At 43.1% G+C, this 27,900-nt stretch overlaps 2 protein-coding genes and 1 long non-coding RNA gene across 4 annotated transcripts; 2 read left to right on the top strand and 1 right to left on the bottom strand.

Moving 5' to 3' along the window:
* The first annotated feature begins 4,838 nt into the window (after positions 1-4,838).
* Positions 4,839-11,417, top strand: znf710a (zinc finger protein 710a). 2 transcript variants are annotated; one of them, XM_034588427.1, is made up of 5 exons: positions 4,839-5,026; positions 7,102-8,625; positions 9,211-9,402; positions 9,499-9,673; positions 10,061-11,417. In XM_034588427.1, exons 1-5 carry the CDS (start codon positions 4,982-4,984, stop codon positions 10,228-10,230), a joined length of 2,106 nt encoding a protein of 701 aa, XP_034444318.1. In that variant the 5' UTR covers positions 4,839-4,981; the 3' UTR covers positions 10,231-11,417. The 2 variants fall into 2 exon arrangements, with proteins under 2 accessions (XP_034444318.1, XP_034444319.1); XM_034588428.1 differs by having other exon boundaries at positions 4,842-5,026; positions 7,102-8,595.
* A 479-nt stretch (positions 11,418-11,896) lies between these two features.
* Positions 11,897-21,993, bottom strand: idh2 (isocitrate dehydrogenase (NADP(+)) 2). Its single transcript, XM_034588437.1, has 11 exons — positions 21,726-21,993; positions 17,174-17,265; positions 16,576-16,741; positions 16,095-16,255; positions 15,838-15,981; positions 15,154-15,290; positions 14,807-14,958; positions 14,583-14,695; positions 14,229-14,326; positions 14,057-14,149; positions 11,897-12,315 (listed from the first exon to the last, which is right to left on the bottom strand). Exons 1-11 carry the CDS (start codon positions 21,841-21,843, stop codon positions 12,231-12,233), a joined length of 1,359 nt encoding a protein of 452 aa, XP_034444328.1. The 5' UTR covers positions 21,844-21,993; the 3' UTR covers positions 11,897-12,230.
* On the top strand, positions 12,312-14,997 carry LOC117763373. Its single transcript, XR_004614148.1, has 3 exons — positions 12,312-12,435; positions 14,485-14,490; positions 14,986-14,997. It is a non-coding gene; the product is annotated as an uncharacterized LOC117763373 (long non-coding RNA).
* Positions 21,994-27,900: the final 5,907 nt, after the last annotated feature.

Here is a 27,900-nt window from a genome sequence, read left to right on the forward strand (position 1 = left end):
AGGTAATTCACCTTATAGTCAACGTTGTCTAATCATGTACGCCTCACATTCAAAGTTGCTCTCCTTCACAGCAGCAGCAGCAGCGACTGAGGCTTCACAGATAAAGACTGAAGCTTTGTTTTGGTTTTTTTCTTCTGTCTGTCTGTGTCCAGTCTGTTCTTGCTGACCTTAATGAAAGAAGCTGGAGGCGTGCAACTAGGGTGTGGCTGCTTTTATACACTTTTGCCATATTCCATCTGCATTGCTTCGATTCAAGCTGCGTGATTGTCTGTTCTGTGCTTATGAAAAACCTGCTGTGCTTTTTTTGTGTGAAAGCTTAATTACAGCACCTAATCATGCTTGAGACTTACTATTATATCAGCGTGCCGTGCAGAGGTGAGACTGATCCAGAGCTGGCAATAACAGAAGGTGTGTGGGCTTGCAGCCTGAGACACAGGTCTGAGAGGAACGGCCAGCTAAAAACATCAACATCAGACCAATAACTCAAAGTTCAAAAACACGGAGCAAACAGATTCTTCTCTTCTCCTCCCTGCTTTCTCATCAGGAGAGAAGAATCCTCACCTGAAACGCTGTAGCTATAACAACCCTATACACAAACCTACAAAGCTTCCATTTTGCCTGACAGTGAAAGGATGTTGAATTATAGCCATCACCCGGCGCGGCGTATCACACACAGCCAGAGCAAACTCGGGCTGCATGCAGCCTGTCACTGGGCTGGATGAAGAAACCACAGTGAGGATGTGAGCTCACCAACATATACAGCAAGAAGAGTGGGCTGTGTGTGTATATATATATATATATAAACACCTATATATATACTATTGCTAATGCACTTTTAATGTACTCGCACCAAAAAAAACAAATCAATCCAATAATTCCATTTCTCTTTGTCTGTCTGTGTGTCACATATATCTAGAACTGTTCCTCTCATCGGCTTCACACTTGTCATGTGTATTAAGCACCCAAGGAAATGCCATGACGAATTTGGTGCAATTTGGACGGGAGACACGTTCAATATTAATAAACTTTGAATAAACAGGCAACCAGAACTGTGTAGCAGTGGCGGCTGGGACTCATCTATGTACAGCCCCTTTTACACTGGTCAAAAAAGAACACCGACACCCACCTTTGTTTGCAATAGAAATTGACACAATCGGCATTGACTCTGCAGTTGACACAGGTTTTTGTCCAATCGGCAGTGATGGAAGTGTGACACCTGGGCGAACATGCTAATTTGGCAGAAAACGAAGTGTGAGAGCGCCTTAGTTTTCTGTGTGTTTGTGACGTTGAACATGAAGTCCCAGGGGGGAAAGAGAGAAGGGAAAACTCCTCTACTGGCAATGGGAAGGGAGTTAATTGCCTTTTTTAGCGGGGTTACCCACGTTTAGAAAACCTGCGTATACCCACAAATGTTTGTGTAAAAGCAACGTTGTCAATCACGACAACAGTGTGTTTAGGACCACTGATTCTCCAGTTCAGGGTTCTGCATACTTAGTCAAGCTTCTCTGGACTTTGCTTTGCCGCAGCTTCAGCGTTCTGAGGTCTGAGTTCTGAGTCCTGCAGCCAGTTTTTACTTGCTGTGGCTCAATTACTGCAGGTCACTCTAACAGTTTCAGAGAGAAAGCTGCAGCCAGCATCACCACAGGCCAAGCAAACAGACCTGTTTGGAATGGGCACTGCAATAATAAGAGAAATGAAGAAGAAAAAAAAAGGGGAGTTGTCATCAATGAGCAGTTTTATGATTCATTGCGCTGCTTTTCTCAGGGGGAAAGACAGACAGCTGATATCTGAATATACCCCTCCACCACCAACACCCTCTTACCTACCCTCTTCTCTTCCCTCCATCACTCTGCATCTTTCTCTCTTCCTCTTGCCATAAAAAAAAAAAAAAGTTATAACTTTGCCCTATATCACAGAGGGGATGTTATACTGTGCACTGCCCGGTTGTCCCCCTATAGATAAACAACGCAGAACCGGGCCGGGATCTGGAGAATTGACAAGTACGGCTGCGCTGCAAAAAAAACTACAGCATAAGTCATGCGGACACCCGTGTCAGAAGTAGTGTGTTGTTTAAGGACGGTGGGGAACTGAAAGCATGTTGCTGTCAGTGGTGTGTGTGTGTGTGTGTGTGTGTGTGTGTGTGTGTGTGTGTGTGTGTGTGTGTGTGTGTGTGTGTGTGTGTGTGTGTGTGTGTGTGTGTGCGCGTGTGTTTCCCTGATCGCAGACATCAGACAAATGTGCACACGCGACTACGCACAAACACACATTTGAAATCCCAGCTGAGGGTTAGTACACTTGAGAGCAGGGCAATGGCTTCCTTCCCTTCTCCTCTCTCCCTGCATATGCACATATATGGAACCTGTAGAGATCGTCAATTAAATTTTTCGCGCGTTATCCGTCATAACCTTTTCCACTGTTTGTTTTCAGTAGCCCTACACACACACACACACACACACACACACACACACACACACACACACACACACACACACACACACACGTACCAGAAGTAAATGGACAAGCAAGCAGGTTTAGCTGTTATGAAGATTCAGGCCTGGAAAGGAGCCAGTGTGTTTCTTTCCCCAAACTTTTGTTGTCTGTGTCTTTTTCATTTTCCCCATAGGCTAGTTCTGTGTTGTTTTATGTACGTGTCCCTTGTTGTTTCTTCCATGTGGTTTCTTTGTCTTTCAGCCTCTTATCTCTTTGTTTCTTCCCTTGCTCTCCTTCTATTTTCTCTCCCATTCTCTCCCTCGACTTCCTGCTATCTCTCCCCCTCACTCACACCCTCACTCAATCTCTTTCTCTCTCTCCCCCTCCCTGGCGCTCACTCTCATTCCCTATCTCTCCCTCCACCTCCTCCTCCTCCTGCCCCTCCACCACCACCACCACCCCTCCGCTCCCCTTTCTCTTCTCTCTATCTTTCTCATTCTCGCAGCACTCCAAGCCGCTGATGATTGATCAAGGTTTTCAAGGTTTGCCCTTTCCTGTTATTTAGTGGGAAATGTTTATGCACAGCGCTCAGTCTTACAGTCACAGTTGTCATGTGTCCACACAGTGTTTCTGCACCTACACATACATGTGCAGAACGACTCCACTTTTCTCTTCTTCTTCTCTCTGTCTTTGCTAGTTGAAGGGTAAGGTAAGCTCTGGTATAATAGAATACCTGTCTAATTATCAGGATCATCGTCAGTGCCAACTACTTAAGCACACAACCTGTACTTAGCCCGCAGGTACTCTGCCGCACTGTTTCTCAACACAGCCTGAAAGAAATCTGGAAGTTCAATAGTTAATGTCTTCCCTTGCTGTTTTTCCTTTTCCTCACTCTCTCCGTCTCTCTATCTCCTTTCCTCTCTCCATTCCCTTTGCTCTCACCCTCCCCTCCTCTCCTTGATTCCGCACCCCCCCCTCCCTCTCTTCTCTTTTCTCTTGCTGATGGACTCTTCTTTTTTATTTTCACACTCCACCATCCCCCCTTTTTTTCTTCTCTCTTTTTCTCTCTTCTTCTTCTTTTTCTTCTTCTTCTTCTTCTTCTTCTTTCCTCCTCCAGCCCCCCTCCCTTCTCCCTCCACCTCCTCCTCTCCTCCTCTGCTCTTCTCTTTCACTGCGCTTTCTTTCAACCCTCCCTCTATCTCTCTTCCCATCCCCACCCCCTCTCCTCCAACACCACCACCACTCCCCCCTCCCCTCTTTTTTTCTGTTCTCTCTTTTATTCTCTCTTTCTTTCTTTTGCCACATCCTTTCTTATGCTCCCCCCCCCCCTCCACACACACACACCACCACCTCCCTGACCCCCCCTTCCCGTCTCTCCTTTCCCTTCTTCCTCCTTTTTTTGCTGCATTCTCTTCTTCCCTCCCCCACCCCGGCTCTCTTTCCTCTCTCCCTTTTTCTTTCTGTCTCTCTCGCCCCCCACCCCCCCACCCCACCCCTCCACCTCCTCCTCTTCCTCCACTCAGCTTCACTCCCCCTCCCTCTGCTTCTTTCTTCCTTATTCTTTCTCCCCCACGTCTGTCTCCCTCCCTCCCTCTCTCCTAACTGCTTTTCTCTCCTTTCTTTCTCCTTCTCTTTTCTTTTGTCACTCAATTTTTTTTTTTCTTCCTCTGAATTTCTCAGACAGTATATACTTCAGGTTGTTTCAATAGTTAATTAGTTTGAATGTAGGAATAATGGCAGCAAACTGCGGGATCTCTAGAAAGTTAAAAATTTTAGCATTTCTCAGACATTATCTGTCTGAGTGTTTTGCTACTGACAGACGCACCTCCACCCATAGTCTCTATGATTGTTTGTGCACGTTGTGAAAGTGTGTATGTGCCTCTATGTGCGCCTGCTTACACACACACACACACACACACACACACATATATATGTATCTATAAACATGTTTTGCATGTGTGCGTAAATTCACATATATCTGTGTGACGAACTGCTGATTAGATTTTAGAATTGTTTGTGTGTTTCAGCACATGCTTGTAGAAAAAAAGGAAATGCAAAGTATGAAGTGTGATCAAGAAGAGATAGAGCTTGTGTTTCTGTGTGCCTTAAAGAGAAATGTGTGTTGAAGGGTCATGCTGAATTGTATGTAGTGAGAAAGGGAGATAAGATGTGCGTGTGTGTGTGTGTGTGTGTGTGTGTGTGTGTGTGTTGTAAGAGAAAAGAGGAGAGAAAGAGAAGTGAGATGGGAAGGAGAGGGTGGGAGGAAGAGAAAGAAATGGGGTGATGCTGTGTGTATGTGTGCGCGTGTTTGCGTGTGTATGTGTGTATGTGTATCTGTGTGTGTGTGTGCGTGTGCGTGTGCGTGTGTGTGTGTGTGTGTGTGTGTGTGTGTGTGTGTGTGTGTGGTGGAGGGCTGGTGGTGGAGGGGGGCAGGCACAGTCAGTTCTGATAACAGCAACAGTAGGAGGAGGATGAGCCGTGGGACCGCCCCACTCTTCCACAGATATAAATAGGAGGTGGATTTTTTTACTCCACTCATTTCTCCTGAAGGATGAGATCCCTGAAACACCTCAAACATCACTCCAGGAACAATGTGGTGAGTTTGTAACCCGACAGATGCAGAGAGATGTGTCGCTGCTGAAGCGTTACAGGGTGGTTGGTTAGTTGTTTTGCAGTTTGTTAGTGAGGTATTTACACTAACTTGTTTGTGTGTGTGTGTGTGTGTGTGTGTGTGTGTGTGTGTGTGTGTGTGTGTGTGTGTGTGTGTGTGTGTGTGCGTGTGTGTGTGTGTGTGTGTGTGTGTGTTTGTGTGTGTGTGTTAGGGGGAAGCCAGATTACTTTTCACATTCACATGAGTAGTGGGAAGACAGATAAAGAGTTGTGTTTCTGTCTGTGCCACACGTTTTCTGCTCCTGCTCTGATTGTTTGTCCTTAGGTGTCTTTCTAGCTGGAACTTTAAATGTGAAAGTACGGACTCTTGCATTCTCCTCCCCTACCCTCCTCTGTCTCCTTGTCATTTGTCTTTTTCTCTTTCATTTTGTCAGCCTTTCATTTTGCTGTGCTTTTTTCTTCTCTCTCCAGCTCCCCCTCCTTCCCTCCTTCCCCTCTTTCTCTCTCACTCACTCTGTCTTTCTGTCTCTCTCCGCCCCCCCCCCCCAGCACCACCAGCCCCCCGCACCCCCTCCCACTCCTTTTCCTTTCTCTCTTCCCTCCTCTCACATGCTCACTCAATCTCTCGTTCCCCTTCCCTCCCCTCCCTCTCCTCCCCTCTTTCTTTATCTTTCAGCCCCTCCATCTCATTTCTCTCTCCGTCTCCCTCCCTCCACTCCTCCCCCGCCCACAGCTCTTTCTCCTTCTCTCCATACCTCCCTCCCTCTCTTTTCTCTCACTCACAAACACACATATACACACACACATACACACACACACGCTTTCAAATACACACCCAGTCTCTTTCCTTTTCTTTCTCACAAACACACAGTCTGTCTCTGTCTGACTACTTTAAAAGCAGTAATTATAAATGACGTGGTTATCAGGGCATCCAGGTCTACTCCCCTCTCCCAATACACACATACACACCCACACACCCACCCCTACCTTTATTCCTGCAATATCACTATCTCCTCTCCCTCTCCCCCTTTCTTCATACACTCTTTTCTTTGCTCTTTGTATTCTGTCAGAAAAGGAAGCAGCTCTTGCTTGCATGGCACAGATTGAAGGCTGGTGTGTAGTCTGAGATGAAACCAGGGGTCAGAGCTTCTTATATACATTTTCCTACCAGTCAGATTCATTGCCGAGAAATAACCTGAAACTAGTGGCCTACAATACTCACTTCTGCTTTACCAGAGAGAGCCAGTTTGGTCATACCACAATTTCTTCCTCATAGTTTTGCTGTTCCGCTTTTACAGGCAGTAGGGTAAACATGTGCATGTGGGTCTGAAACACTTCCGAACCATACAATTATGTTAGCGAGTCGTATGCATCGCTCTGGAATACAGAATGAGCTCGGAGCTCAATCGAATGTCTGTTATGGATATGAGACTCCCTGCCGGCATATATCATCTTTTTAAGGAAGCCCAGTGTGGCAGGCATTATGAAGTCGGTTACGGCGAGACTTTCTGAGTTTAGAGCTGAGGCGCTTTGCTCCTCATGAATGGGACAGATAGCTCCAGTGATGAGCTGACTGTGGTCAGCCAGGCTGTCTCGGGACCCCACAGGAAGTGCTGAGGACAGTCCACGGAAGTCCACTTCCTGGCTGGACCTGCATCCCTTGTTGTGTTCTTTATTATTCTAAAGCCTGTCAAGGAAGGAAGCGGGGTGCTAACACAGATCTGCCTTATCTCCTCAATCTAATGTTCTGTGGATTCAGAGCAAAGAAACAAGGCGTAGTCCGAATGCGGCTTTCACACTGTTACCCTGAAAAACATTATCTTCACACTCATTACAGGCCCGAGGAATAAGACTTTATGGCTTCTGGTGTCAATCTGGGACACTAAATCATCATAAGTAAATAACAGGACAATTTCAATATGAGGCTACAATGGGGAAATGGGGTTATACGAGGAAGTATTGTGTAAGGCTGATTTTGTAACAATGGAATAATGACAGAAAACAAACAGACTTTGCCTGTAGTAAATTTTTTTCTGACTTTTGTCATATGTTTTCTTCCAGGAGGAGGAGAGCAGCCGCTTGGTGCGGACCTACCCCAAGATGACTGAGAGCCAAGTGGATGTGGGCACGCAGACAGAGCCTGTGGTGGTGCTCTCGCTGGCTCAAGCAGCTGTTCTTGGTCTCATCTCCCAAAATGAAATCTTTGGGGCCACCATTGCTCCTAATGGCTTTTACACTGGGGAGCAGAGAGAGTGCCCTGCTCCACCACCTGAAACAATGGAGTATGAGTACGCTGACCAGCTGATAGGGGCCAACGGGGACTACATAGCTGAGCCTGCTGGGGAGCCAGAGCCTCAGCCCCATTGCAGTGAAAGAAGACGACCTGGGCCCCGAGGGAGGACCAAAAGGCCCAGGAACGATGGAGAATTACAGGGTCACCGACAGAAAGCGCAAAGTCCACAGGCTAAGATTAAAGGTGAAAGACTTGAGTCTAATACGCCTCCTTCCTGCATTCACATGAACAGCAGGCATAGTCCTGGCAAGTCAGAGGATCCTGTCTCCCAACAAGGGCCTCTGAAAGAGGAGCAGTCCTGCGGAAACTGTGCCTCATGTGTGAGAGATACACCCAGGCCACAAACAGATGGACAGTCAGAACAGGAACAGGAAGAAAGCACTGGTAGAGACAGGGAGAAAAAAGAAGAAGAGCTGGTGGTGGCAGAAGAAGAAGAGGAGGAAGCACTAAACCTTAAGACGAGTGGAGAGACTGGCAGTCCTCTCTCGAGCCGCTATTATGAGTCCAATGAGGTGGCGTATGAGTCTGCTGACATGTCCCTGCCAGGAGAGTACGAGGAAAATGGCCAGGCTATGCTGTGGTCGGACCCAGAAGGTCTCGCCAGGCGAATGCAGATTGACCGGCTGGACATCAACGTGCAGATTGATGAGTCTTACTGCGTAGATGTGGGAGAGGGTCTGAAACGCTGGAAGTGCCGCATGTGTGAGAAGTCATACACATCCAAATACAACCTTGTTACACATATCCTGGGCCACAATGGAATTAAGCCCCATGAATGTCTACACTGTGGGAAGCTCTTCAAGCAGCCGAGCCACCTTCAGACTCACCTGCTCACCCACCAGGGAACCCGACCTCACAAGTGCACCGTTTGTGAGAAGGCCTTCACGCAGACCAGCCACCTGAAGAGGCACATGCTGCAGCATTCGGACGTCAAGCCCTACAGCTGCCGCTTCTGCGGCCGTGGGTTTGCCTACCCCAGTGAGCTGCGGACACACGAGAACAAACACGAGAATGGCCAGTGCCATGTCTGCACCCAGTGCGGTCTGGAGTTCCCGACCTACGCGCACCTGAAGCGCCACCTGACCAGCCATCAGGGACCCACCACATACCAGTGCACAGAATGCCACAAGTCCTTCGCTTACCGCAGCCAGCTGCAGAACCACTTGATGAAGCACCAGAACGTGCGGCCCTACGTTTGCCCAGAGTGCGGCATGGAGTTTGTCCAGATCCACCACCTACGACAACACGCTCTCACTCACAAGGTACAGGCAGCGCACGCCCTTGCACTTAAGGTACTGAAACCTGAAAATATGCCTTTAGCTTCTTTCACTTAAAAGTTCTCTGCATGAATCCTCATAGAAAACAGAAAACATATTGCACACTTGCATTGCATTCTTTTTTCCAAAACCAGTTGCTTTGTAAACATAGCCATCAAAGGCCTCAAGTTTTTCTGTGTGACTCAACCCCCCCCCCCCACTTGTGTTTTGTGTTGTGTCATACGTGACTTCCTTCAGATGAATCATTCTCAGTCTTTCTCTCCATTTCATTTGTCTGTTTTATTCTATATACATTTCTTTTCATGGCATTTGCTTTTGTTCAGATATTAAAGTAAAAGTTAAATAAATATTGAAACTAAAGAAAGACAAAAGTCGATTCTCTCCTTTGTGGAGACTTTTTCTACTCCATCTTTCAACACTTGGTGGGGCTCATGTTATCTACAAGAGACGGATCAAAAGCTAGAAAGCAATTGCTCAAGCACATGCACACACGTGAGCTCCTTGTGTGTTTCTTCCTCCTTTTTTATTTTTCCTCTCAAACATATATTTAGCCAAATTAGACGGACAGCTAACACTCTTTTTATTTGTTTGTCACCCCAGGGTATGAAAGAATTCAAGTGTGACGTCTGTGCCAGGGAGTTCACCCTGTCGGCCAACCTGAAGAGGCACATGCTGATCCACGCCAGTGTGAGGCCCTTCCAGTGCCACGTCTGCTTCAAGACCTTTGTGCAGAAACAGACTCTTAAAACACACATGATCGTCCACCTGCCGGTCAAGCCTTTCAAATGCAAGGTGAGTGAACCGCACAGCCTTTTACATCAGCTCAAACTGGGCGTCCGTCACGATGGAGCTGGGACTGGTACTGACCATTGAGCTCTCGTCCCTCAGGTATGCGGAAAGTCGTTCAACAGAATGTACAACCTCCTCGGCCACATGCACCTCCATGCCGGCAGCAAGCCCTTCAAGTGCCCTTACTGCTCCAGCAAGTTCAACCTGAAGGGCAACCTCAGCCGACACATGAAGGTCAAACACGGCATCATGGACACCTCAATAGATGGACATGGTGAGCAGCTTTATTCAATAATTACACCCTGCTTTGAATGACATTTGAATCAGCTGATGAGTTGTGTGTGGCAAATTTCCTCGTGGGGCTTCGTGTCACATTATTATCACTCAGTCTGTCTCTAATGCACTTTGACTCAGCATGTACTGTAATCTAGTGGCAAAGTGTTTTTGATGTGACTCTGTCCCTCCTTCTCCGTGTGTTTAGTAAATATAGAAGTGCCCGGATTAGACATGCCTGTCTCTATCAGTGGAGACTGATACTGAGGCACAGGAGGAGGAGGAGGGGCAGTCTATACTGGCTGCCCCCAATGAAGGCCATATGTGTGTGTGTGTGTTTTTTGAGGACAGTGCAGGATCATGTTTGTGTCTTTGTTTACTTCTTCAGAACCCCCCCCAGACACAGAAGGCCAAGAGGACTACGAGGAGGAGAGCTTTGAATTCAGCGAACGAGAAAACCGGGCGAACAACAACAACACACCAGACATTGCTAAACTATCTCAAATTGAGTATTACAGCACCTATGGGAAGGGCGCAGGGCGTTTCAGCACTGCATGAATTATTAAAATGACCCCAAATTCAATATAAGTGTGAACTAATGAAAATGGGATTGTTCTTTTATTTTTGGCTAGTTTTTTTTTTTCTGCTGTTAAAGGCATAGTGCTTTTGTTGTTCTTCAAGGGCATGAAGACGCCCAGCAAACTGCACATTCATATGCACTGGAATATTCGTACTGCTACTAAATTTGTAAATGTACACTTTTTAACTTAATTTACATAGTTTTCATCTCTAAAACACTGCAAATCTACTGAATACATATATTATATTTGAGAAAAGTGGACAGTCTAAAATACTTAAGAGATGGGTTAAAAGAAATCTATATAAATACGTATATGTTGTCAGTGCTTTGTTGCTTAAAAACAGGATCATCCTCTGAGCCTTATTTGGAAAAGCACATTTTTTTCAACAAGCATCAAAAGCCTATGTTGATGTTTGTGCACTTACTCATTCAGACGACCTCTCAGTTTGCTGGGGTAAACTCATGTGAAGGGTTAAAGAAGGGAATAAGTGTAACTCCTCTTCTCACTTGCCAAAGCTTTTCAAGTCGCAGAGGTCAACAATTCACTTTGATTTATACTGTGATAAATTAAATTTGAGGTCTGTAAAATGACTTAAATTCCATTGGATTTTCAGTCCGTGTTTTATTGTATATTATTGTACAGGATGTATCAGTCGTCTTGTTTGATGGCTGGTGCTATAATCAGTGCGTTGCACTGAGGACCGCTGTGTCTACATTTTAGGTTTCTGCATTAACAAGCATCACCCTGTTTTGATCTCTAGTCTATGAATGTAAATGTTTCTGTGGAATGTTTTAAGATACTAATGGAAAGAAAAATCAAAATACCCTTTTTTTTTCAAATGGTCGTAGCCCTTTACCAAAGAATTGGATCAATCTTGCAGCAGCAGGAACCGTCAGTGTCTTCGTTGACGGTGTGTAGAGCTGGGACATTGGATTTCTTGGGGTTCAGTCGGAGACCTCGTGAAATTACATTCAGGTTTCCCTCCCATCTGTAGATCTCTTCAAAAGATTACCACGGAGAGCGGACTATGGTACACCTCCTCTTTCCAACAAACCTCATCCAGGCCTTTACGAGACAAGACTGCAGCATTTTTCAAAACCAATGCAAACCCTGCATTCACATCTCAGCCCTTTTTTAATGGATGAATCTCAACAAGAATTGTCCCAAAAAAACTCGGAGAGAAATATTAAGTGCCCCAGTGTGTCTGTGAGAGCGTGCCATCCATCATGCTGTACTCTGGTCTCAAGTGATGAACGACAACCTCCCAACATGTGACAGGGCCATGGACCTCATGGAAAATGATTTGGGAAATGCTCAATCTATTCAGTTTCCCCAGTGCTTAGCTTTTCAAACTCGTAACCTGAAACAAGGTATCCATTCGCAATGTCGATATAGCGCATTTAAAAATAAAAATGCTACTTTCTGTGCATTTTTTCAGCTTCTGTGTTCACTCCATCACTGTTTTAGTGATGCTACAAAGGGAAACATGCTTAAATGGCTTTCTGTATTAGACATTAGTGTGGAGATGATGTGGATAGAAATGTATGTACAATGTTGTGTACCAGACAATACTGTAAAAAAATAAATTTATTTACCTTTAAAAAAAGCCGAGCATTTGTTTGTTCTAAAAGAAAAAACACTAGTAATGGGTCAAACAAGGGATTTATTGGCAAATGTTTGACATAGGATTCAGTCCTGCCCAAGGCATTACACAGTAATCGAATACAGTACTTCACATTACAAAAATAAAACCTTGCAAACAAGTGGGATAGATCGTGAGGGAGGCATCAGGTGGAAGGACAACTCTCAACTGTTGACTAACCTAACAGAGCACTACACAACCCTATAAACAGTACTTTTTTCTTCTTCCTTCAGATGAAGTGCAAGTGGATTTATTGACCTTTTAAGTTAAAATGAGGTACAAAAACAGGAGTGACATGGCCATCTCCAGGAGAACTATATATTCTTTCAAGTCCTTCACTTGCCGAGGGCTTTCTCCAGGTTTGTCTTGATGGCGTCGAGGAAGTCCGTGGTGTTGACGTAGTGCTCGTCCAGCTTGACACTGAGAAGGCAAGACAGGAGAGAGCAGATGAGAAAATTCAATATTGCACTACAAGAAACAAAAAAATAAATAGCAATACAATCAGTGAGATTTTTATATAATCGGGGGGGGTTTAGCATCGTTATTGCTGTTAGTAACAGTTCTTCTAATGACTTGAATATTTGGTTTTGATGCTTGATTTTTGCATCTTAATTAAACGTGGTATGACTTGGGACAACAATACAGCTGCATTGTTTAAAAAATAAATGTCCTTCTGTATTTACATGTGTCTACAGAAATGTAGTGTCATTAAGAAAAGTAACATTCATTATTTGGCTCATATGTGAGGTTCAAACCTTCATGGATAAAAAAAATAAATAAAAAAGATGCTAAAAAGAAAAAGATGGAAACAGGCCACTACAACTATTGATAATCTAGAACAAATACCAGTCATGTGCAGAAACAAGATGGTGAGCACAACAACACCTCCACCAGAGCTACCTAACCCTTGATAAAAGGGTTTAATAGAACGTTTAAAGAATAAAATATTCAATCTGTACCTGCATCTAGTCGAACAGTCTGGCAATACTTTGTTCTTCTTCATTCATGTGCATTTGAAATCAGCAAAAATGCACATGCGTAATATTTCATTATAATAAAGGTCTCCTGGATCCACATTGTCATTTGCAACAGAATGAGGAATCTTTTTTTTCTGACCATGGACTCATGTTCAAACAAACTTCCCCAGTATTAGTCATGTTTGAGTTATTCAGCAAATACACTGACATGTATTGCATGATAGCAGATCACAAGTGGAGTAAGAACCAACGAGGTTCAGACTGATCATGGTGGTGATTTAATGAAAGAGAATATTTTCATCTAAAGTTAAAAAGGAGGAACTCTGCCACTTAACGTCCCAAATTATTCATGTTTGTGTGCAATTATGGACTTGATGTCCCAAAACATAAACATGACTCATCAACTAAATAGATACACACTTTATAAATTAAGCCTGCACCTAAAGATTATTTGTATCACTGATAAATTTACCGCTAATCTTTTTCAATTGTTTGGTGTATAAAATCTCAGCAGTGAAAAATGGCCGATACAATATTTAACAAGCCATGGTTCAAAATGCAAACAGCATCATCAGAAGCACATTCTCACTATTACAAAGGATTGTAACTAAGGGTATGCTTAGCATTTTCTCCAAAACATTGTTGAAAATATAACATTTCTAATAACACTTGTCTTTTAATATTTACATGCAAACCATTTTCAGTGCTTACAGGTGCCTGATGAGTGCATATCCATGTTGGTTTCTTTCATACTTGTTATTCTACATGCTCTAGGTGTGATGTCCCACGGGTAACAAGAGCTTTCCACTCTTTATTTTCAGCGTCTCTGGGGCCAGATGCTTCCTTACACCTTCAGAAGTCTCCCAGGTAAAATATGCCATTTTTGTAACCATGCACTCACCCAAGACATTTGGGTTTGAAACTGATGACTTCTACATGTTGAATGTGTCTGAACACGTCGACTGTGCCTTCGTGGATGTGCTGCCTGACACGGAGGATAAAGATCCCTATTGGATATGTCCAGCATATTACTGAACTCATGCTCAAGACCATCTAATAAAAATGGCTACTGAGTGTAAATAATCATCACCGTCATCATCTTAGTAAGTTACGTGTTAGAGAAGTCAATGTTACCTTAACAGCTGCAATGTAAAACTAAAGTTTTAATCTAGAAATAAACTTACTTGGGCAGGCCATGGATGCAGCCTGCGAGATCCTTGGTCATAATACCACTCTCAACAGTCTCAACACACACCCTCTCCAGTGTTTGGGAGAACCTGCAAGACAAACACACATATTTAGAATGTTCATCTCCTCAAAAGGTGAGTGTGTTTGCTTTAATATCACACTTCTTACTTAATAAGGTCTGGGTTGCCGTCAAGTTTGCCACGATGCTCCAGGCCTCTGGTCCAGGCAAAAATGCTGGCAATGGGGTTGGTGCTGGTCGGCCTTCCCTAAAAATTACAGTTGAGGATAATGTTAGAGTTTTAACTACACGACCGGTATTCATTCAAATAATGATTGCAGAGCATTGATCATGCACTAATTGCAGGCATCTGTGTAAACTTGTCCTTCCTTATTTTCGCCACATGATGGCAGTATAACGCCACAGATTACAGTCTCCTTGCCAGGTGATATTTTGGCTTCTCACATTTTCAGTCTCACTGCTCAGCTGAAATGTTCCCAATACAGAGCTGCGTGGTTACTGACCTTCTGGTGCTCGCGGAAGTGCCTGGTCACGGTGCCGTGGGCAGCCTCAGCCTCGATGGTCTTGCCGTCAGGGCAAACGAGAACTGATGTCATCAGTCCCAGAGAGCCAAAGCCTAAAACAAGAAACAAAATGTGCCAAAAATGTTAAGGATCTTGTGGGTTTCAGTATTTTGTAAGGACATTATTTCTTAAGAGGTAAAAGAGTTTTCCAAACAGCATCTCACCCTGTGCCAGGATATCAGACTGAACATCTCCGTCATAGTTCTTGCAGGCCCACACAAAGGCTCCAGAAGACTTCAGCACTTGGGCGACCATGTCATCAATGAGCCTGTGCTCATACCAGATCTTCAGCTTGTCAAATTCAGGCTTGTAGTTCCTGTAAAGAAAACACAATAAATTAGAGTTACATTTGGCTATTTAAAATGTTAAACAAAAAATTACAAAATTAAAAATGAATGTGGCCCAATTATCTATAATAGTGTCTATAATCTTCATGTTTCTAAAACAAAGATAAAACACATAACAGTTTCCTTGTGCCACAAAAAGGGGACCAGAGACAGATGATGCTCACTTTTCAAAGACTTCCTGGAAAATGTCTTTAAATCTGCCGTCGTAGGCTTTGAGAATGGTGTTCTTCGTGCTCATGTACAGGGGCCACTTCTTGCCAATAGCATACTGGAAGCAGCTGTGTGCAAAGCCTGTGATAGACTGTTGGGAGAAAAAACACAGTTTGTGACTACTGTAGGTTTTATCAGTACTCGAGAGGTGAACAACCTTCCCCTTGTCAAGTTGAAAGTTATCTACGATGACCTCTGATGTTGTTAAATCAAACAGACCCTCTGACGAAGGCAAACATAACAGTGGCAAAGCCGGTTGGTCTACTGCTTACGACTGCTGTTTAAGTTGTATTTAAAAAGGTGTTGGCAGAATTCAAAAGAGACATTAGGTTCATTAAGCATCAGTGTTAAAATAAAAACAGGTTTACATATAGTAGTCTCAGTCATATGCGGATAAATGCATAGGTAGTAACTAAATGAATGTGAGCTTCAAGAAAGGTTTTGTGAATATTTTCAAAGTAACAAATGCAAAGGAAATTTACCACAAACTGTTTACCTATTTATTCCTGAACCATTTTTCAAAATTAACATGTCCAATACAAATCTAGGGTTGTATTGAACTGGATAAACGTGTTGTTGTGGTAGGGTTGTATTTTGACAGAGCATCTCCAGCCTCATCCTTTTGAGTGTACACTCACCTCATCTGTGTTGTACATGCCCATTCCACAGCCACCACCAGGAAAGTCATAGACCTCCCATTCCTTGCCTGGACTGCCATTGGCAGGTGTGAAGATCATCTTGAATTTGCCGGGCTGGTCCACAACAAAGTCTGTTGCTTTGTACTGTAGAAGAAACACAGGAAGTTTAAATCAACTTTAAGTTATTTGACAAAAATCCTGAAAATACCTAATTTAAGTAATTTTTTAAAAAGACGTGAAATTCTCTTTAGACCCACCTGATCACCGAAAGCGTGTCTGCCGATGGTGATGGGCTGCGTCCAGCCTGGTACAAGTTTCGGAATGTTCTTGCAGGTGATTGGCTCACGGAAGACTGTGCCACCCAGGATGTTCCTGATGGTTCCGTTGGGGCTCTTCCACATCTTCTTCAGGGAAAACTCTATAGACATAGAAATTACTTTGAGAAGAATGCCACCAAACATTCACTTTATCTCAACATGCACTGCCGGTCAAATATTTTGGATCACACTGAAGAAATTGTATGCAGTAAGTAAAATGGGAGATGACTTGCATAGTATTTGGTGAGACTCTGTCTCTAAAGCAGTCAAGTGATTACACAGACTGGGCTTTTATTCATGTCCTGATAGTAAAGCACAAACTCTAACAAGCCTCACTCCCTGACATTTTGATTACTTTTCACTGCAGATGTAATTTGATATTCCATTCGGTAAATCAACGAGTCTAAAGCACATAGTCTACCTTCCACTCGGTCTTCGTCGGGGGTGATGGTGGCACATTTGACCGCCACATTGTACTTCTTAGTAGCCAGGGCAGAGTCGATGGTGACCTGGTCGTCGGTCTGGTCACGGTACGGAAGACCCAGGTCATAATACTTCAGCTCAACGTCGACATTGGAAAGGATGAGCTAAAAGACCACAAACAAAAACAAAGCAAGAATTAGCCTCAACAACTTTATCTAATCACTTTCAACTTTTTTTTCATGAGACTGAACAGAAAGACCATCCCGCAACACATTCTGGGATCATTTGATTTTTACAGTACAATATTACTCGTGATAATAAGGAGAGAAAAGAAAATTTTGATCTCATGCTTCTCTACGCACCCCCGAGCCAACACACCATCTGCTTACTCCTGAAGGCAATCAGCCAGTCACTAAATGTAACCACAGATGCCCCTCCCCCATCATTCATATATAATCTTCATATCAACGGGTCAGTCTGTGCTAAAAAATAAATAAATAACACCGGCGAGGCAGACAGCGTGGGCTTGCCCTCCTCTGAGAATCACACCCGTGTTTGTGTGTTTACCCTGCCACCCCTGAAAACCACTCTATCACCTTTTCCTTGATGAACTCCCAGATGATCCTGGTCATCTCGTCTCCGTCCATCTCCACCACCGGCTGGGCCACTTTGATGCGTTTGTCAGCATCTGTCAATCAAACATGCAGAAGGTTCAGGTAAAATTGGATTTCAGTCACATCAAAATGCTTATCTATTTTACAATTGGATACTGCTAAGAAAATAAATAACACAGGAAACGATATTTGATTGGAAAGAAGACAAAAAGGAAGAGATCCTGTTTTCAGGATATCTGCAGAGGAAAGGCAGTGTTTTCTTTTTCCTGTTTCCTTTCACCAGATAGTATCTGAGTCTTAGAATAGGCCTGCCACAATTGATTATTCTCTTCAATACTAGTTTTTTGAATATTATCATTGCTGCCACTTAAAAAAAAAAAAAAAAAAGTCTGCCTATGAAGTATCAAAAAATATCTGCAAATCTTTGGATTTTTTAACAATTTGATAATAGTTATTGCCCAGACATTCTAATTATCAACTACTTGTTAAAGCTCCACTCAGGACTTACGGTCATAATTTCCATGTTAATATCATTAATAACTTTTTACATGGTGCTGACAAGACCAGCCAACTGACTTACAATTTAAATTGTATTGCATTTGGAGTTTATAGACTAAATATAATCAGTAAACCAAAAACAAACATTGGTCCCTTCATATATGAACATATTGAAGATTTATTTTGAACATGAATGAACAGGCAGGTTGTGGAGTGTCCTTGTAAACACAAAGGTTACATTTTGTATTTCTAAACAAAGTAATTGTTTAAGTATTCTTTTTGTTTCTATTCAAATACTGCACTACTGAGCATTTGTGTGCATGTGACACAAACAAATCAGGCCCCACTAACACTGCTTTATAAAAGGGACTTACTGCCAAGATCTTTGCAGCAAACCTTTAATCTGTAGTTGCTGTTCTAATTATAACTTACATTTGGCAAATGTGAAAATATCAATTTAAACTCTAGTTTTCTCAAATACTTTTGCCAAAATGATGAATGGTTTAAGTCTGTGTAAGGCCTTAAAAAAAAATAATATTTCTTACTTGCATTAAAGTTTAAAAACATGGATATATAACCAAGTGTGCTATATTTTCAAGCGAACAATGACTTTAGGAAGCATGATCACTTCTTTGCTTTCCAATTGCATCAACATGCACTGGTATCTCTAAATAATTGCTATCTTTTCTCTTTCTGCTCAGTGTGTGAGTGTCCTGCCAGAAAAATCTTTCCAGTGAATAGAAAAGTACAGGGGGAGGTGCAGAGGATCAAGTGACTCTCAGGTTTCCCAGCCAAGTTAATGCCCCCCCACCACTGCTACTAAAGCCTTCCCACGATAATGCAAGGAAAATAAGATTTCTAGCTTTCCTACAAGCTTTTCAATGAATTTAATAAAAAGTCAAACATCCACGTGGGTTAGTGAATGCATTTGACCTAGTTGAGATTCTGAAGCCTTAGTAGCACCTGTCAAAACAGCTCGTGCTCTGCTCCAATGCACCAGACATGTAACATGAGCCCTGCAATGAACAGATAAACGACCATGAAGCACTGAAAATAACCTCATAGCCAACATGTGACCTTTATGTTACGCAAAAGCATGTGGACGGGTTCACAGGCACGTCGATAGTCTGCTGGAATTTGTATGACCAGCGGCACGTCAGAGTCTCCCGAAGTGTCACAAAGAAAACTTATGTGTTACGGTTTGTCTAGCTAGCTAAGGTTGCTAGGCAATGTGAACTTGAGAAAGAAGCACCAGGTGTTGAATGTCACTCTGCGCACAATGAGGGTAAAGTTCACTCATCACTCAACCCGTTTCCCCCATCAGGTGCTTGTTTGGCACATTGTTGCCAGTGAGCTTTCCTTGACCATAAACTGCATTTTTTCTTCTAAATTCATTAACAGGTTTTGTCCTTTCTATCCACTACAGGCTACAGGGCCAGATGAGTCTCTGCAGCGGTTCATCATGACATGGATTAGTGATTAACATCTATTCTGATTTTAACCTACATCTGCTAAAACAGGAATCAGCCATCACAGGGGAGATGGGGGTGGGGAGCGCAGGAGGGAGCTGAGTAGGTTATGTAACTTCGGAGCATATCAACCAACTGGAGGCTGAAGGGTGAGCTGAAACAAAGTCATGTGGGCCGGCCTGCCACATCATTCGCACATGCATCGAGTATAGGTCTGCAAGGGTTTTTTCCCCTATTGCAATGGTAGCTTGGCAGCAGCAAGGTCTTTTGGTTAAACAAATAGTAAAAGGAAAATACAGAAACCTACCACTTTTAGTCTACACTTACTATTGAATAGGACTAGGTATCATTCAAAAAGATTGTGTACTAGTTGAAATATAATGCCTGAGGTCAGTGGTTAAATCAAGCAGTTTTAAACCCTGCTTTTGAGTGTAAACACGTCTCCCCACTAAACCGCTCAATTATTCTAATAATCATATTTCTTAGATGCTTCAATCTTTAACTTTGGTCAAATCTCAAATCAGCTGTCAAATAATTGAACTAAATGTAGTTCGATAAAAAACAAATTGTGGTTTAAATGCAGGAAACTCATGAAAGAACAAGTAAACAAGACTTAACCACCTGGCCCCACATTCGCTGCCAACTTTGAGCATTTAGTGGTTTTAAATACCCGGTTTGTACCAGGCGGTATTTGTCAACTAATTTTAAAACCCGAGCTGGGGCGGTTGGATATTTACTATGTGCTCAACTTGGCCCAAGTTGTCAAGGGTAATTTAAAATAATGAGTGTTTTGACCGGAACAACCTTTGGCTGCGTGTCCTCTGTGGTTAACCATCAACAAAGACAGGCAAGCCTTAAACCAGTTCAGTTTTGATCCTACACCAAATAAAGGCATGCGTAAGGTCGAGTAAAATGACAAGCTGCTACTGAACTGTTCTGCCATAAAGGAGAAACAAATGCAACACTTTGAAGTTTACAAGCTAGAGTTGCAGACTGACAAGGGCTTTGTACTCTCTCTCCTCTACAGACATCCACAGCCAGGAAATGGCATGCTGTTCAGTTTTACGAGCAGTGTGAAATTTTAAAGGCCGTGTAATTGCAGCGAACGCCGTGTGAATTGTGGCTGCAATAACATTAAGCAATCGACATTGTCTTTGGTAGGATTGATATTGCAGATAATTCTGAATTAAAAACTTAAGGAACGTAGTGACAGAGCTGACAGGCGAGTGTTTGAACAGATTGTACACCGATATCTAAAGGATTTGTTTAATTTGCATTTAAGATCAGCACATGTCACTTTAACAAAATTAGTTGTTTGCGCTGCCTGAGACAAATCTGTGAGTGCAAACTTCACCAAAGACAAGCTTCAAATCTCAATGACATGTTGCCTCGATCACAAAGTGCCCTTCAACTGGCCCACTGCTTTATCAACAAACCACTGGTGCTAGTCTGGTTTCGCATCTACTGAAACACCAGGACTTGTAGGGCTGCAAATCCCGGCTGCAGGAGATCTTAAAAAATGTCTGCAGAGCCCACGTGATGAACCTGGATCCCTGCTCCAAATCTCAGAGAGAAACAAAAACAAAAAAACTAATTTTGGTTGGTGTCCTTAAAAGACCAGTCAACCTTGGGAGGCAGCGTTAAGGGTTAAAGATAAAGTCTCGGGAGGTTTTACAGTTAAACGCTGTATATATAACGGTCATATGAGGTGAAATGCGAATAGCTGCATGGCAGAAGTCTGGAGCTGAGCCAGACGGAAAATATTATGTAGGACAGACTAAAGCTGCGGCAGCCATTGCTCGGTATAGCGGAGTCTCGTATGCGGCGGCTGACCTTGTCGAAAGTTTTCCAGGGCAGAGTCGTGTTAATGTCAGGACGGCTGAAGAGCAGATCATCATGTGTGATCCGGATCATTTGACCTGGTTTAACAGCGATGTGTTTACCGTGTGATCGGGCCCAGCGACGGGCGACAACACGTCCTCACACGACCCCCCCCCCCAAAAAAAGACCAATTTGACTCATCCGCTGCTTTTGTTATTTCAGGGGGGGGTTGCTAATTCCCCTCCATGATCTGTTCCCTTCTCTTTCGACGGGAAACGGGAAGTGAACTCCCGAAGCCCCTTCAGCGTCCACCATGGGTTTAATGTAACCGGTGTTTCATTCATTTCTAAAAAACCGCGCAGCTGCACATCGCCGTCAACTGTTCAGTCAAACTTTAGACGGAGCAGAAAAAGACAAAGACGGCGGCTCTGCCTCGGCTCGTCGGGGTTCACAGCCTCGGAGTCGGCTCTCGTGTTTCTCGACCTTTGCTCAACGTGCCCCTCGATGAGCCAAAGAGCCTCCATTAAAGAGTTTAGAGCCCCCGGCGCTCAGGAAACCATTCAAACTAGCGGCAGCATCCTGGCGTGCTAGCTGCGTTAGCTCCGGACTAACGGACTCCCAGCTAGCCGCTCTCTAGCTGGACAAATACAACCCGGGCAGCGTAGAAAAGGGCTATTTAAACACAAGTACATCTGTTTGGCGTTAATATCACGGCGGCTGCCGCTGAAAGCCGGTTCTCCACTCACAGTTTCTTTGTTGCGAAGTCTGGCAGTTCGCAGCCGGAGCGAGCACCGCGGGGTTCCGGGAGAAAGCGGTGGCGGCAGACCTCGACAGGGAGCTGACTACTTTCAGATATCCAGCCATGACGCCGCGGCCCGAGTCACTTCAGTGGTCAACACACGACGGAGCTCGGAGGAGAGAGAGGGCAAACCGACCGGAGGCTCCCCAAAATAAAGTGAGCCGCGGCGCCGCCCTCCTCCGTCCTCCTCCTCCTCCTCCTCCCCGGCGGGACGCGCCGAGCATACGTCAGGAGTCACTCAGACACCGAGAGGAGGACCCGTGGGAGGCCCGGGGAGAAGCTCCACACGCTCCTGTGTTAGATCAGAGGAGTTTGAAACCAAACTAATCATTATGTTATATTATAGTCAAGGATTGTTTTTGAATCAGGGCCCACAGTTTACACAGAGGAGGAATTATATGTCCAACATCCATGCACAACCCACATTAAAGTCATTCATTGTTTACAGTTAGCTCCATAGCTTTGAGCAAAGCCACACATCATTCAGTCTATTTGGCAATCGATCCTTGTTCAAGCACATTGTGTGTTTCCAAAAAAAGCTTGGAAAATAGCAACTTGTTGGAGGGATGGTTCACCCAAAAACTGAAAATGCACTCATTATCTACTCACCACTGTGCCGATGGAGGGATGAGGGAAGTGTTTGAGTCCACACAACACTTCTGGAGTTTCAGGGGTAAACAGCGTTGCAGCCAAATCCGATCCAATTGAAGTAAATGGTGACCAATTCTTCAAACATAATTCCATACTGCTCCTGTGGTGTCATCCAAGTGTCTATAAGCCCAATAATATATGTAGATAATGATTGAATTTTCATTTTTAGCTGAACTATCCCTTTAAGTTATTGGCAGTAAAGATCGTTTTCTGCTTGTCTGGCTTTTGTCTGCATCTGCAATAGGATTAGATACACTCAGTATTCACTCCCCGGTCAGATTACTCTGCAGTAGACACAGGTTTTCATTTGTTCCGGCTGTGATTGGCAGTGATGGAAATGAGAAAACCTGAGCGAACACGCTAATTCTGTAAGACACCAAAGTGAAAAAGGCTAATTGGATTTAATTTGTACACGGGGACATCAACCATCACTAAAAGCAGAACAAGTCAGTGCATATTGATTTACTTTGAAAAATGACTTTTTGTGACCCTGCATAAGATTATTGACCTGGATAATTAATTTAGTTTGTTAGTTTTTTATGTCAATTGACTGATTTTTAACTTCATTTGAGTCATATTTGATTTGGTTGATCTTGCATTGTAAAATTGGACTGTGTTGCCTATTCATGGCTGACTGTCCACACTTTGTATTTTGTACATTGGCAAATAAAGTGACTGGGGACAAACGAGGACAGAAGCAAAGCAGCAACATAGCTAAACACCTAAACAGCCTCGTGTTTTTACAGACGGACAGCTGGGAGTCCAGGGCAGAGTTAACCCTGACCTCCTCATGTCAGGATGATCCCATGCAGGCTACAGTCACTGTCTGACATCACCAGGGTTTATACATTAACAGTAGGTTCTTCATGTCTTCCCTCACAAGCCAAATTCTCCTAAACACTGTAGAAATGAATGATGAGGTGTTCTCAGGTTTTGGTAAAACTGGGCAATACGTTAAAATGTTTGCTTTATTTCAGTCTCATATAGGTCCATGTTTGTATAAAATGAAAATAGAATAAAAATAAAATAAATGACAAAACATCACACTTTAAGTCAGGAGGGATTAAGAACACAGACAGACTATTGTTCAAAAACAAGATAAATATCGAGTGTCGTCTCAGTTAAGGCCCCTATAATCACATTATTTGAGTCAGTTAATCAAAACATAAACTTATCCTCAGCAGAGCATGAAAGGTGGGCACATTGCTATAGCCACAATCATAAGGCTTGCACTTGTCCATCTTGGAAGCTTGAGCAAAATGAATGCGTCATTGCATACCACCTGATGCTTTTCCAGTTTTGCAGGACTGTATATGCACCATAGAGTAGCTCTGCAAAGTGTAGTACAGTGGGCTCTAAAAAGTGATATTTTAACATCATCTGAATAAACAACATCAATAATTATCGTCCAATATACATCGATACATTGCTTTTGCGTAGTGCAAGCACAGTGAGGACACATCCACAGTTAAAAAACATATTGTTATATTGAGACAATGATGGGAGCCAGGGAGATAAGACGAGGAGCCAGGAGCTGGAGTCAGGAGCCGTGGACCGAGCGGATAGATCTGCAGGGAAGAGGAGACAAGGGTCAGGATACCAGGAACAGGTCTGGAGCAGGACACCATCTTGCACAGGCACAAAGCGACACAAAACAATAACCAACGGATGTTTGCTGTGGTGGTAGCAGAGCGGAATATTTATAAATGGCTTGATGATGATGAGGAGGAGGTGGAGGAAGAGGAGCTGCAGCTGGTGTGACTCGGCTCCGACTCCAGCCCACTTCTATCCACTCAGAAACACACAGGCAGAGAGAGGGAGAGAGAGCCACAGGTGACAACAGGTTAGTGAGAAGTAGAGGGGGAGTCAGGGGAGGATGCTGGGGCAGAAGTGACCGTGTGAAGTCAGACAGTAGGACAATAAAGGTTAAAATAGGTTAAAAGACCATTGTTACCGTGCAAACAAATCTACATGAGTTGTTTGATGTATATCTTGCAGAGATGCATTCAAATCAGAACCTGCAGGCCTCTCTAAAGAGATATACTCTCAATAATATAAACCTTCCAGAAGGCAATTTATCACTAGAAAATTGTGATTAATTGAAGTAAACATCATACATTGATAGACATGGCCAAATTGACTGAGATCCCAAATCCTGTGCAGGATTGGTACAGGATGTTCCAAAATGCCTCAGCAGAGGGCCCTCTAAATTTAGCAAGGGAAAGTTACCATACTGGGAGAAGGACCGGGAAGTGTATCGTGCAGTCACATGATCGGCTCGGTGGTGAGCCAGCAGCAGAGACACACAGGTCACCTCTGAGGTGGTTACATTTGAGAATAGGGGACCTGCACTGAAACAAAGACCCAAAGTAAACACAGCAAGTAATACTCATACAAAGTCTCAAACTGCATGTAAAGCAACATTCTCTACATTGTGTTCATAACATTAAAGAGAAGGTCAGTGAAGGTCAGCTGTTTTATTTTGTCCCTGAAATGAGGTCAGACAAGGGACAACGGCGGTTACATAATCCTTTGACTTTTACAGCAACCTTTGAACTGGAGGAATGTAAACATGTCTACATGCAGCCGACCTCCACAGACACTCAGCTGCTCTGAGGAAAGTCACTCTCAGATGTCACCCTGAAAACACACGGCTCCTTATTTAGTCCCCGTCCAGACTCTTTCTCTGAACTTTGGTGGGAACAATGGTGGGGTGACTTATTGTCTTAACAACGTCAAAACTTTTACCCTCAACAGACTAAATGCTTTATTTCGAGAGTCAGTTGCTAAGCTGCAGCTCTGATCAGGCTTTTAATTCACATCTGTGGGTGTGATGCTATTATTACTGCCATGTCTGTGCTGCTGCTGCTGCTGGTTTTATCTTTTGTCCGATCGTACAGTAGCAGAGACACGTCTTCATTTGCTTGCAGGAGTTTAGGATATAATTTGATGCTATATAAAGTACTTTGTCTGGGTTCTCAGACTTGATTGTTAACTGTGCGATGTGAAAAAATATAACTGATTCTGGGGCCTGATTGTGATGCATTTGCGCCATCTACTGGAGTCCTTTAGAAGGCACCCCGAGGCTGTGATAGTGAGTCTCTAGGGACCTCTGCTGGAGGGTCAGTTGAAATTGCTTTTTGTATATTATCTCCAGTAGAAACGTTATATGCAATTTATTTTCTACTTTAACTTTACTGTCCCCAGAATATTTGCTGACAAGTGATACACGGGACACACCCACATGCATCCATGAGATATGAGAATCAATATAATAATAATGATAATAATATATTATTATTATTAATAATAATATTGAATAATAATCTTATTATTATTATTAATAATAATAATAATCAATAAAATATGTAATTCATTCAATCATATTGATATGTAAAGCACACGATTGCATCCCAAAGCAAGTGACAGGAAAGAAGTCTGGCAATCAGTGTAGGACACATGTTTAAGATGTGTTGACATATTTAAATGTTCATTTAATTTATTCAAATGTGCTGCATAGATAGATCGATATTTGGCATACTATACCTAGACTAGTGCTAATATGATTCATAAATGGCATAATAATAATAATCATAATAATCATAATAATAATGATAAAGCTGTTGTGGTCTTACCACCCATTCCTTCCTGTGACTGCTCTCTAGTCTTGAGCTAAATTATATAGCCACAGGTCTATTTGTGGTTGTCTAATTATACATAAATAAAGGTAGCAACATGTACCATTTATGTAATATATCCTTAAAATTACATTTTTTGGTCACTTGGAGGCAGCGGAACAAAGTGAATATTGACGTCACCGTATGTTATGGTGAACACATTTACACAGCCAGCAGACACAGAGCATCATCGCTGCTGATTCAGAGTCATGTTTCCCTCCACCTGATGAATGTGAGGCCTGTATTCACTCTCCTGTCACTTCTTTTTGCTGTCCACTGACTCTAGCTGCCACATGCTCCACTGTGTTCACAAGTCTTCACCAACTATTTGTGTGATTCCTCAGTCTGTTGGTATGAGCTGGACAGGAAATGTACAGTGGGTTCATCAAGAGCTGACAACAGAGAACAGCTGCCTGATACAGGTGGAAACTAAAGTGATGAGACCAGGGCTGCAGCCCAGAAAAGTAAAATAATGATCCGAAATAAAACCATCCACATTTCTCATACAAATTATTGCATCTATTGTTATTGTAGTAATAACGATAAGTGCAGCTTTAAAACCATTGTTACCTCTGCCAAGGACGTTGTGCTTTCACCCCTGTCTTTTTGTATGTTGGTTTGTGTGTTTGTTAAAGCAACATAACACAAAAACTAATGGACAGATTTCAACAAAACTTGAAGGATGTTGTGGGGAAATAACCAATTAAATCGTACAGGTCCAGGATATGTTTTTAAAGCTTTTCTTTAACATTGTGAGATGGATGTTTTACAAGGGATAAAAGGGATCCTTTTCAGGACAGGACTTCAAGATCAGGGACCCATCTTAGACATTTATTTTGTTAATATATATTTAGAAATGCACACTGCACAAATGCAATTGTCAATATGGAGCTTTCAGGCACTTTATCCAGTTTGTCTATTTGTGTAGCGCGGCAGGAGTATTTTGTTCTAGCAGACAGAATCCAGACTCTTAACTAATCTGCTTTCTAGCAGTTTAGTCATTCGCTCGACTGACACTTGTGTTAATTTTGCTGTGTGGGAATTAAAAAAGGTTGTCTACACCCTTTCATCCACACATTTTGATCCTAACTACTCATACATTCAATAAACTGAAGGTTATTGATGATCATGTGAATAGATAGAAAATACTGATGTGAATATATTGTCCTCCAAAGAGAGCCAAATATCTTCATATTTCTTATCACAGAATAATCTGAATTACTCTCATATTGGACAAAATTGCAGTATCAGAGTATTCTAAGTGGCCGTGTGATTTCCATCCTCTTTCATCACCATATCTTGTTCCTGTGATTGAATCAGCACAGTGGGAACAGGTCGAGTCTCATGTTTAACACTAAATTCTGCACTGATTACAGCGACTGTGCCCCTGAAACTGCAGCAGCCCCTCAGGGTCTGGATGATGGAGCTGCCAAGAAGCTGCAGGATGTGAGTGCCTCTACGGTGGCTCCGACATAATCACAGTGACACTGATGATGATGATGACGATCGTCATCTTGCAGCACGAATGCACCTCCGAGGGGCCTGAGGAAACACTGGTGTTCTTTCTAATGAGGGTCTGTAGCAGCTGAGGTCCCACTTAATGTGACAATTGAATAAACAAATACAAAAATAAGGGAAATGCACAAGTTATAGACATTTATTCAGAATATACAACAACCTACTAGCAAAAATACTATCCATTTAATCATGTTTTAATTCCTAAACAGAAGCAAGGCTTCACAGGTAAGTAACATGGAAGCTGTATGATCTTTAGTTTTGATTGCCATTAGCGTG

Source organism: Hippoglossus hippoglossus, chromosome 6, assembly GCF_009819705.1.
Source record: "Hippoglossus hippoglossus isolate fHipHip1 chromosome 6, fHipHip1.pri, whole genome shotgun sequence".
Taxonomy (NCBI): domain Eukaryota; kingdom Metazoa; phylum Chordata; class Actinopteri; order Pleuronectiformes; family Pleuronectidae; genus Hippoglossus; species Hippoglossus hippoglossus.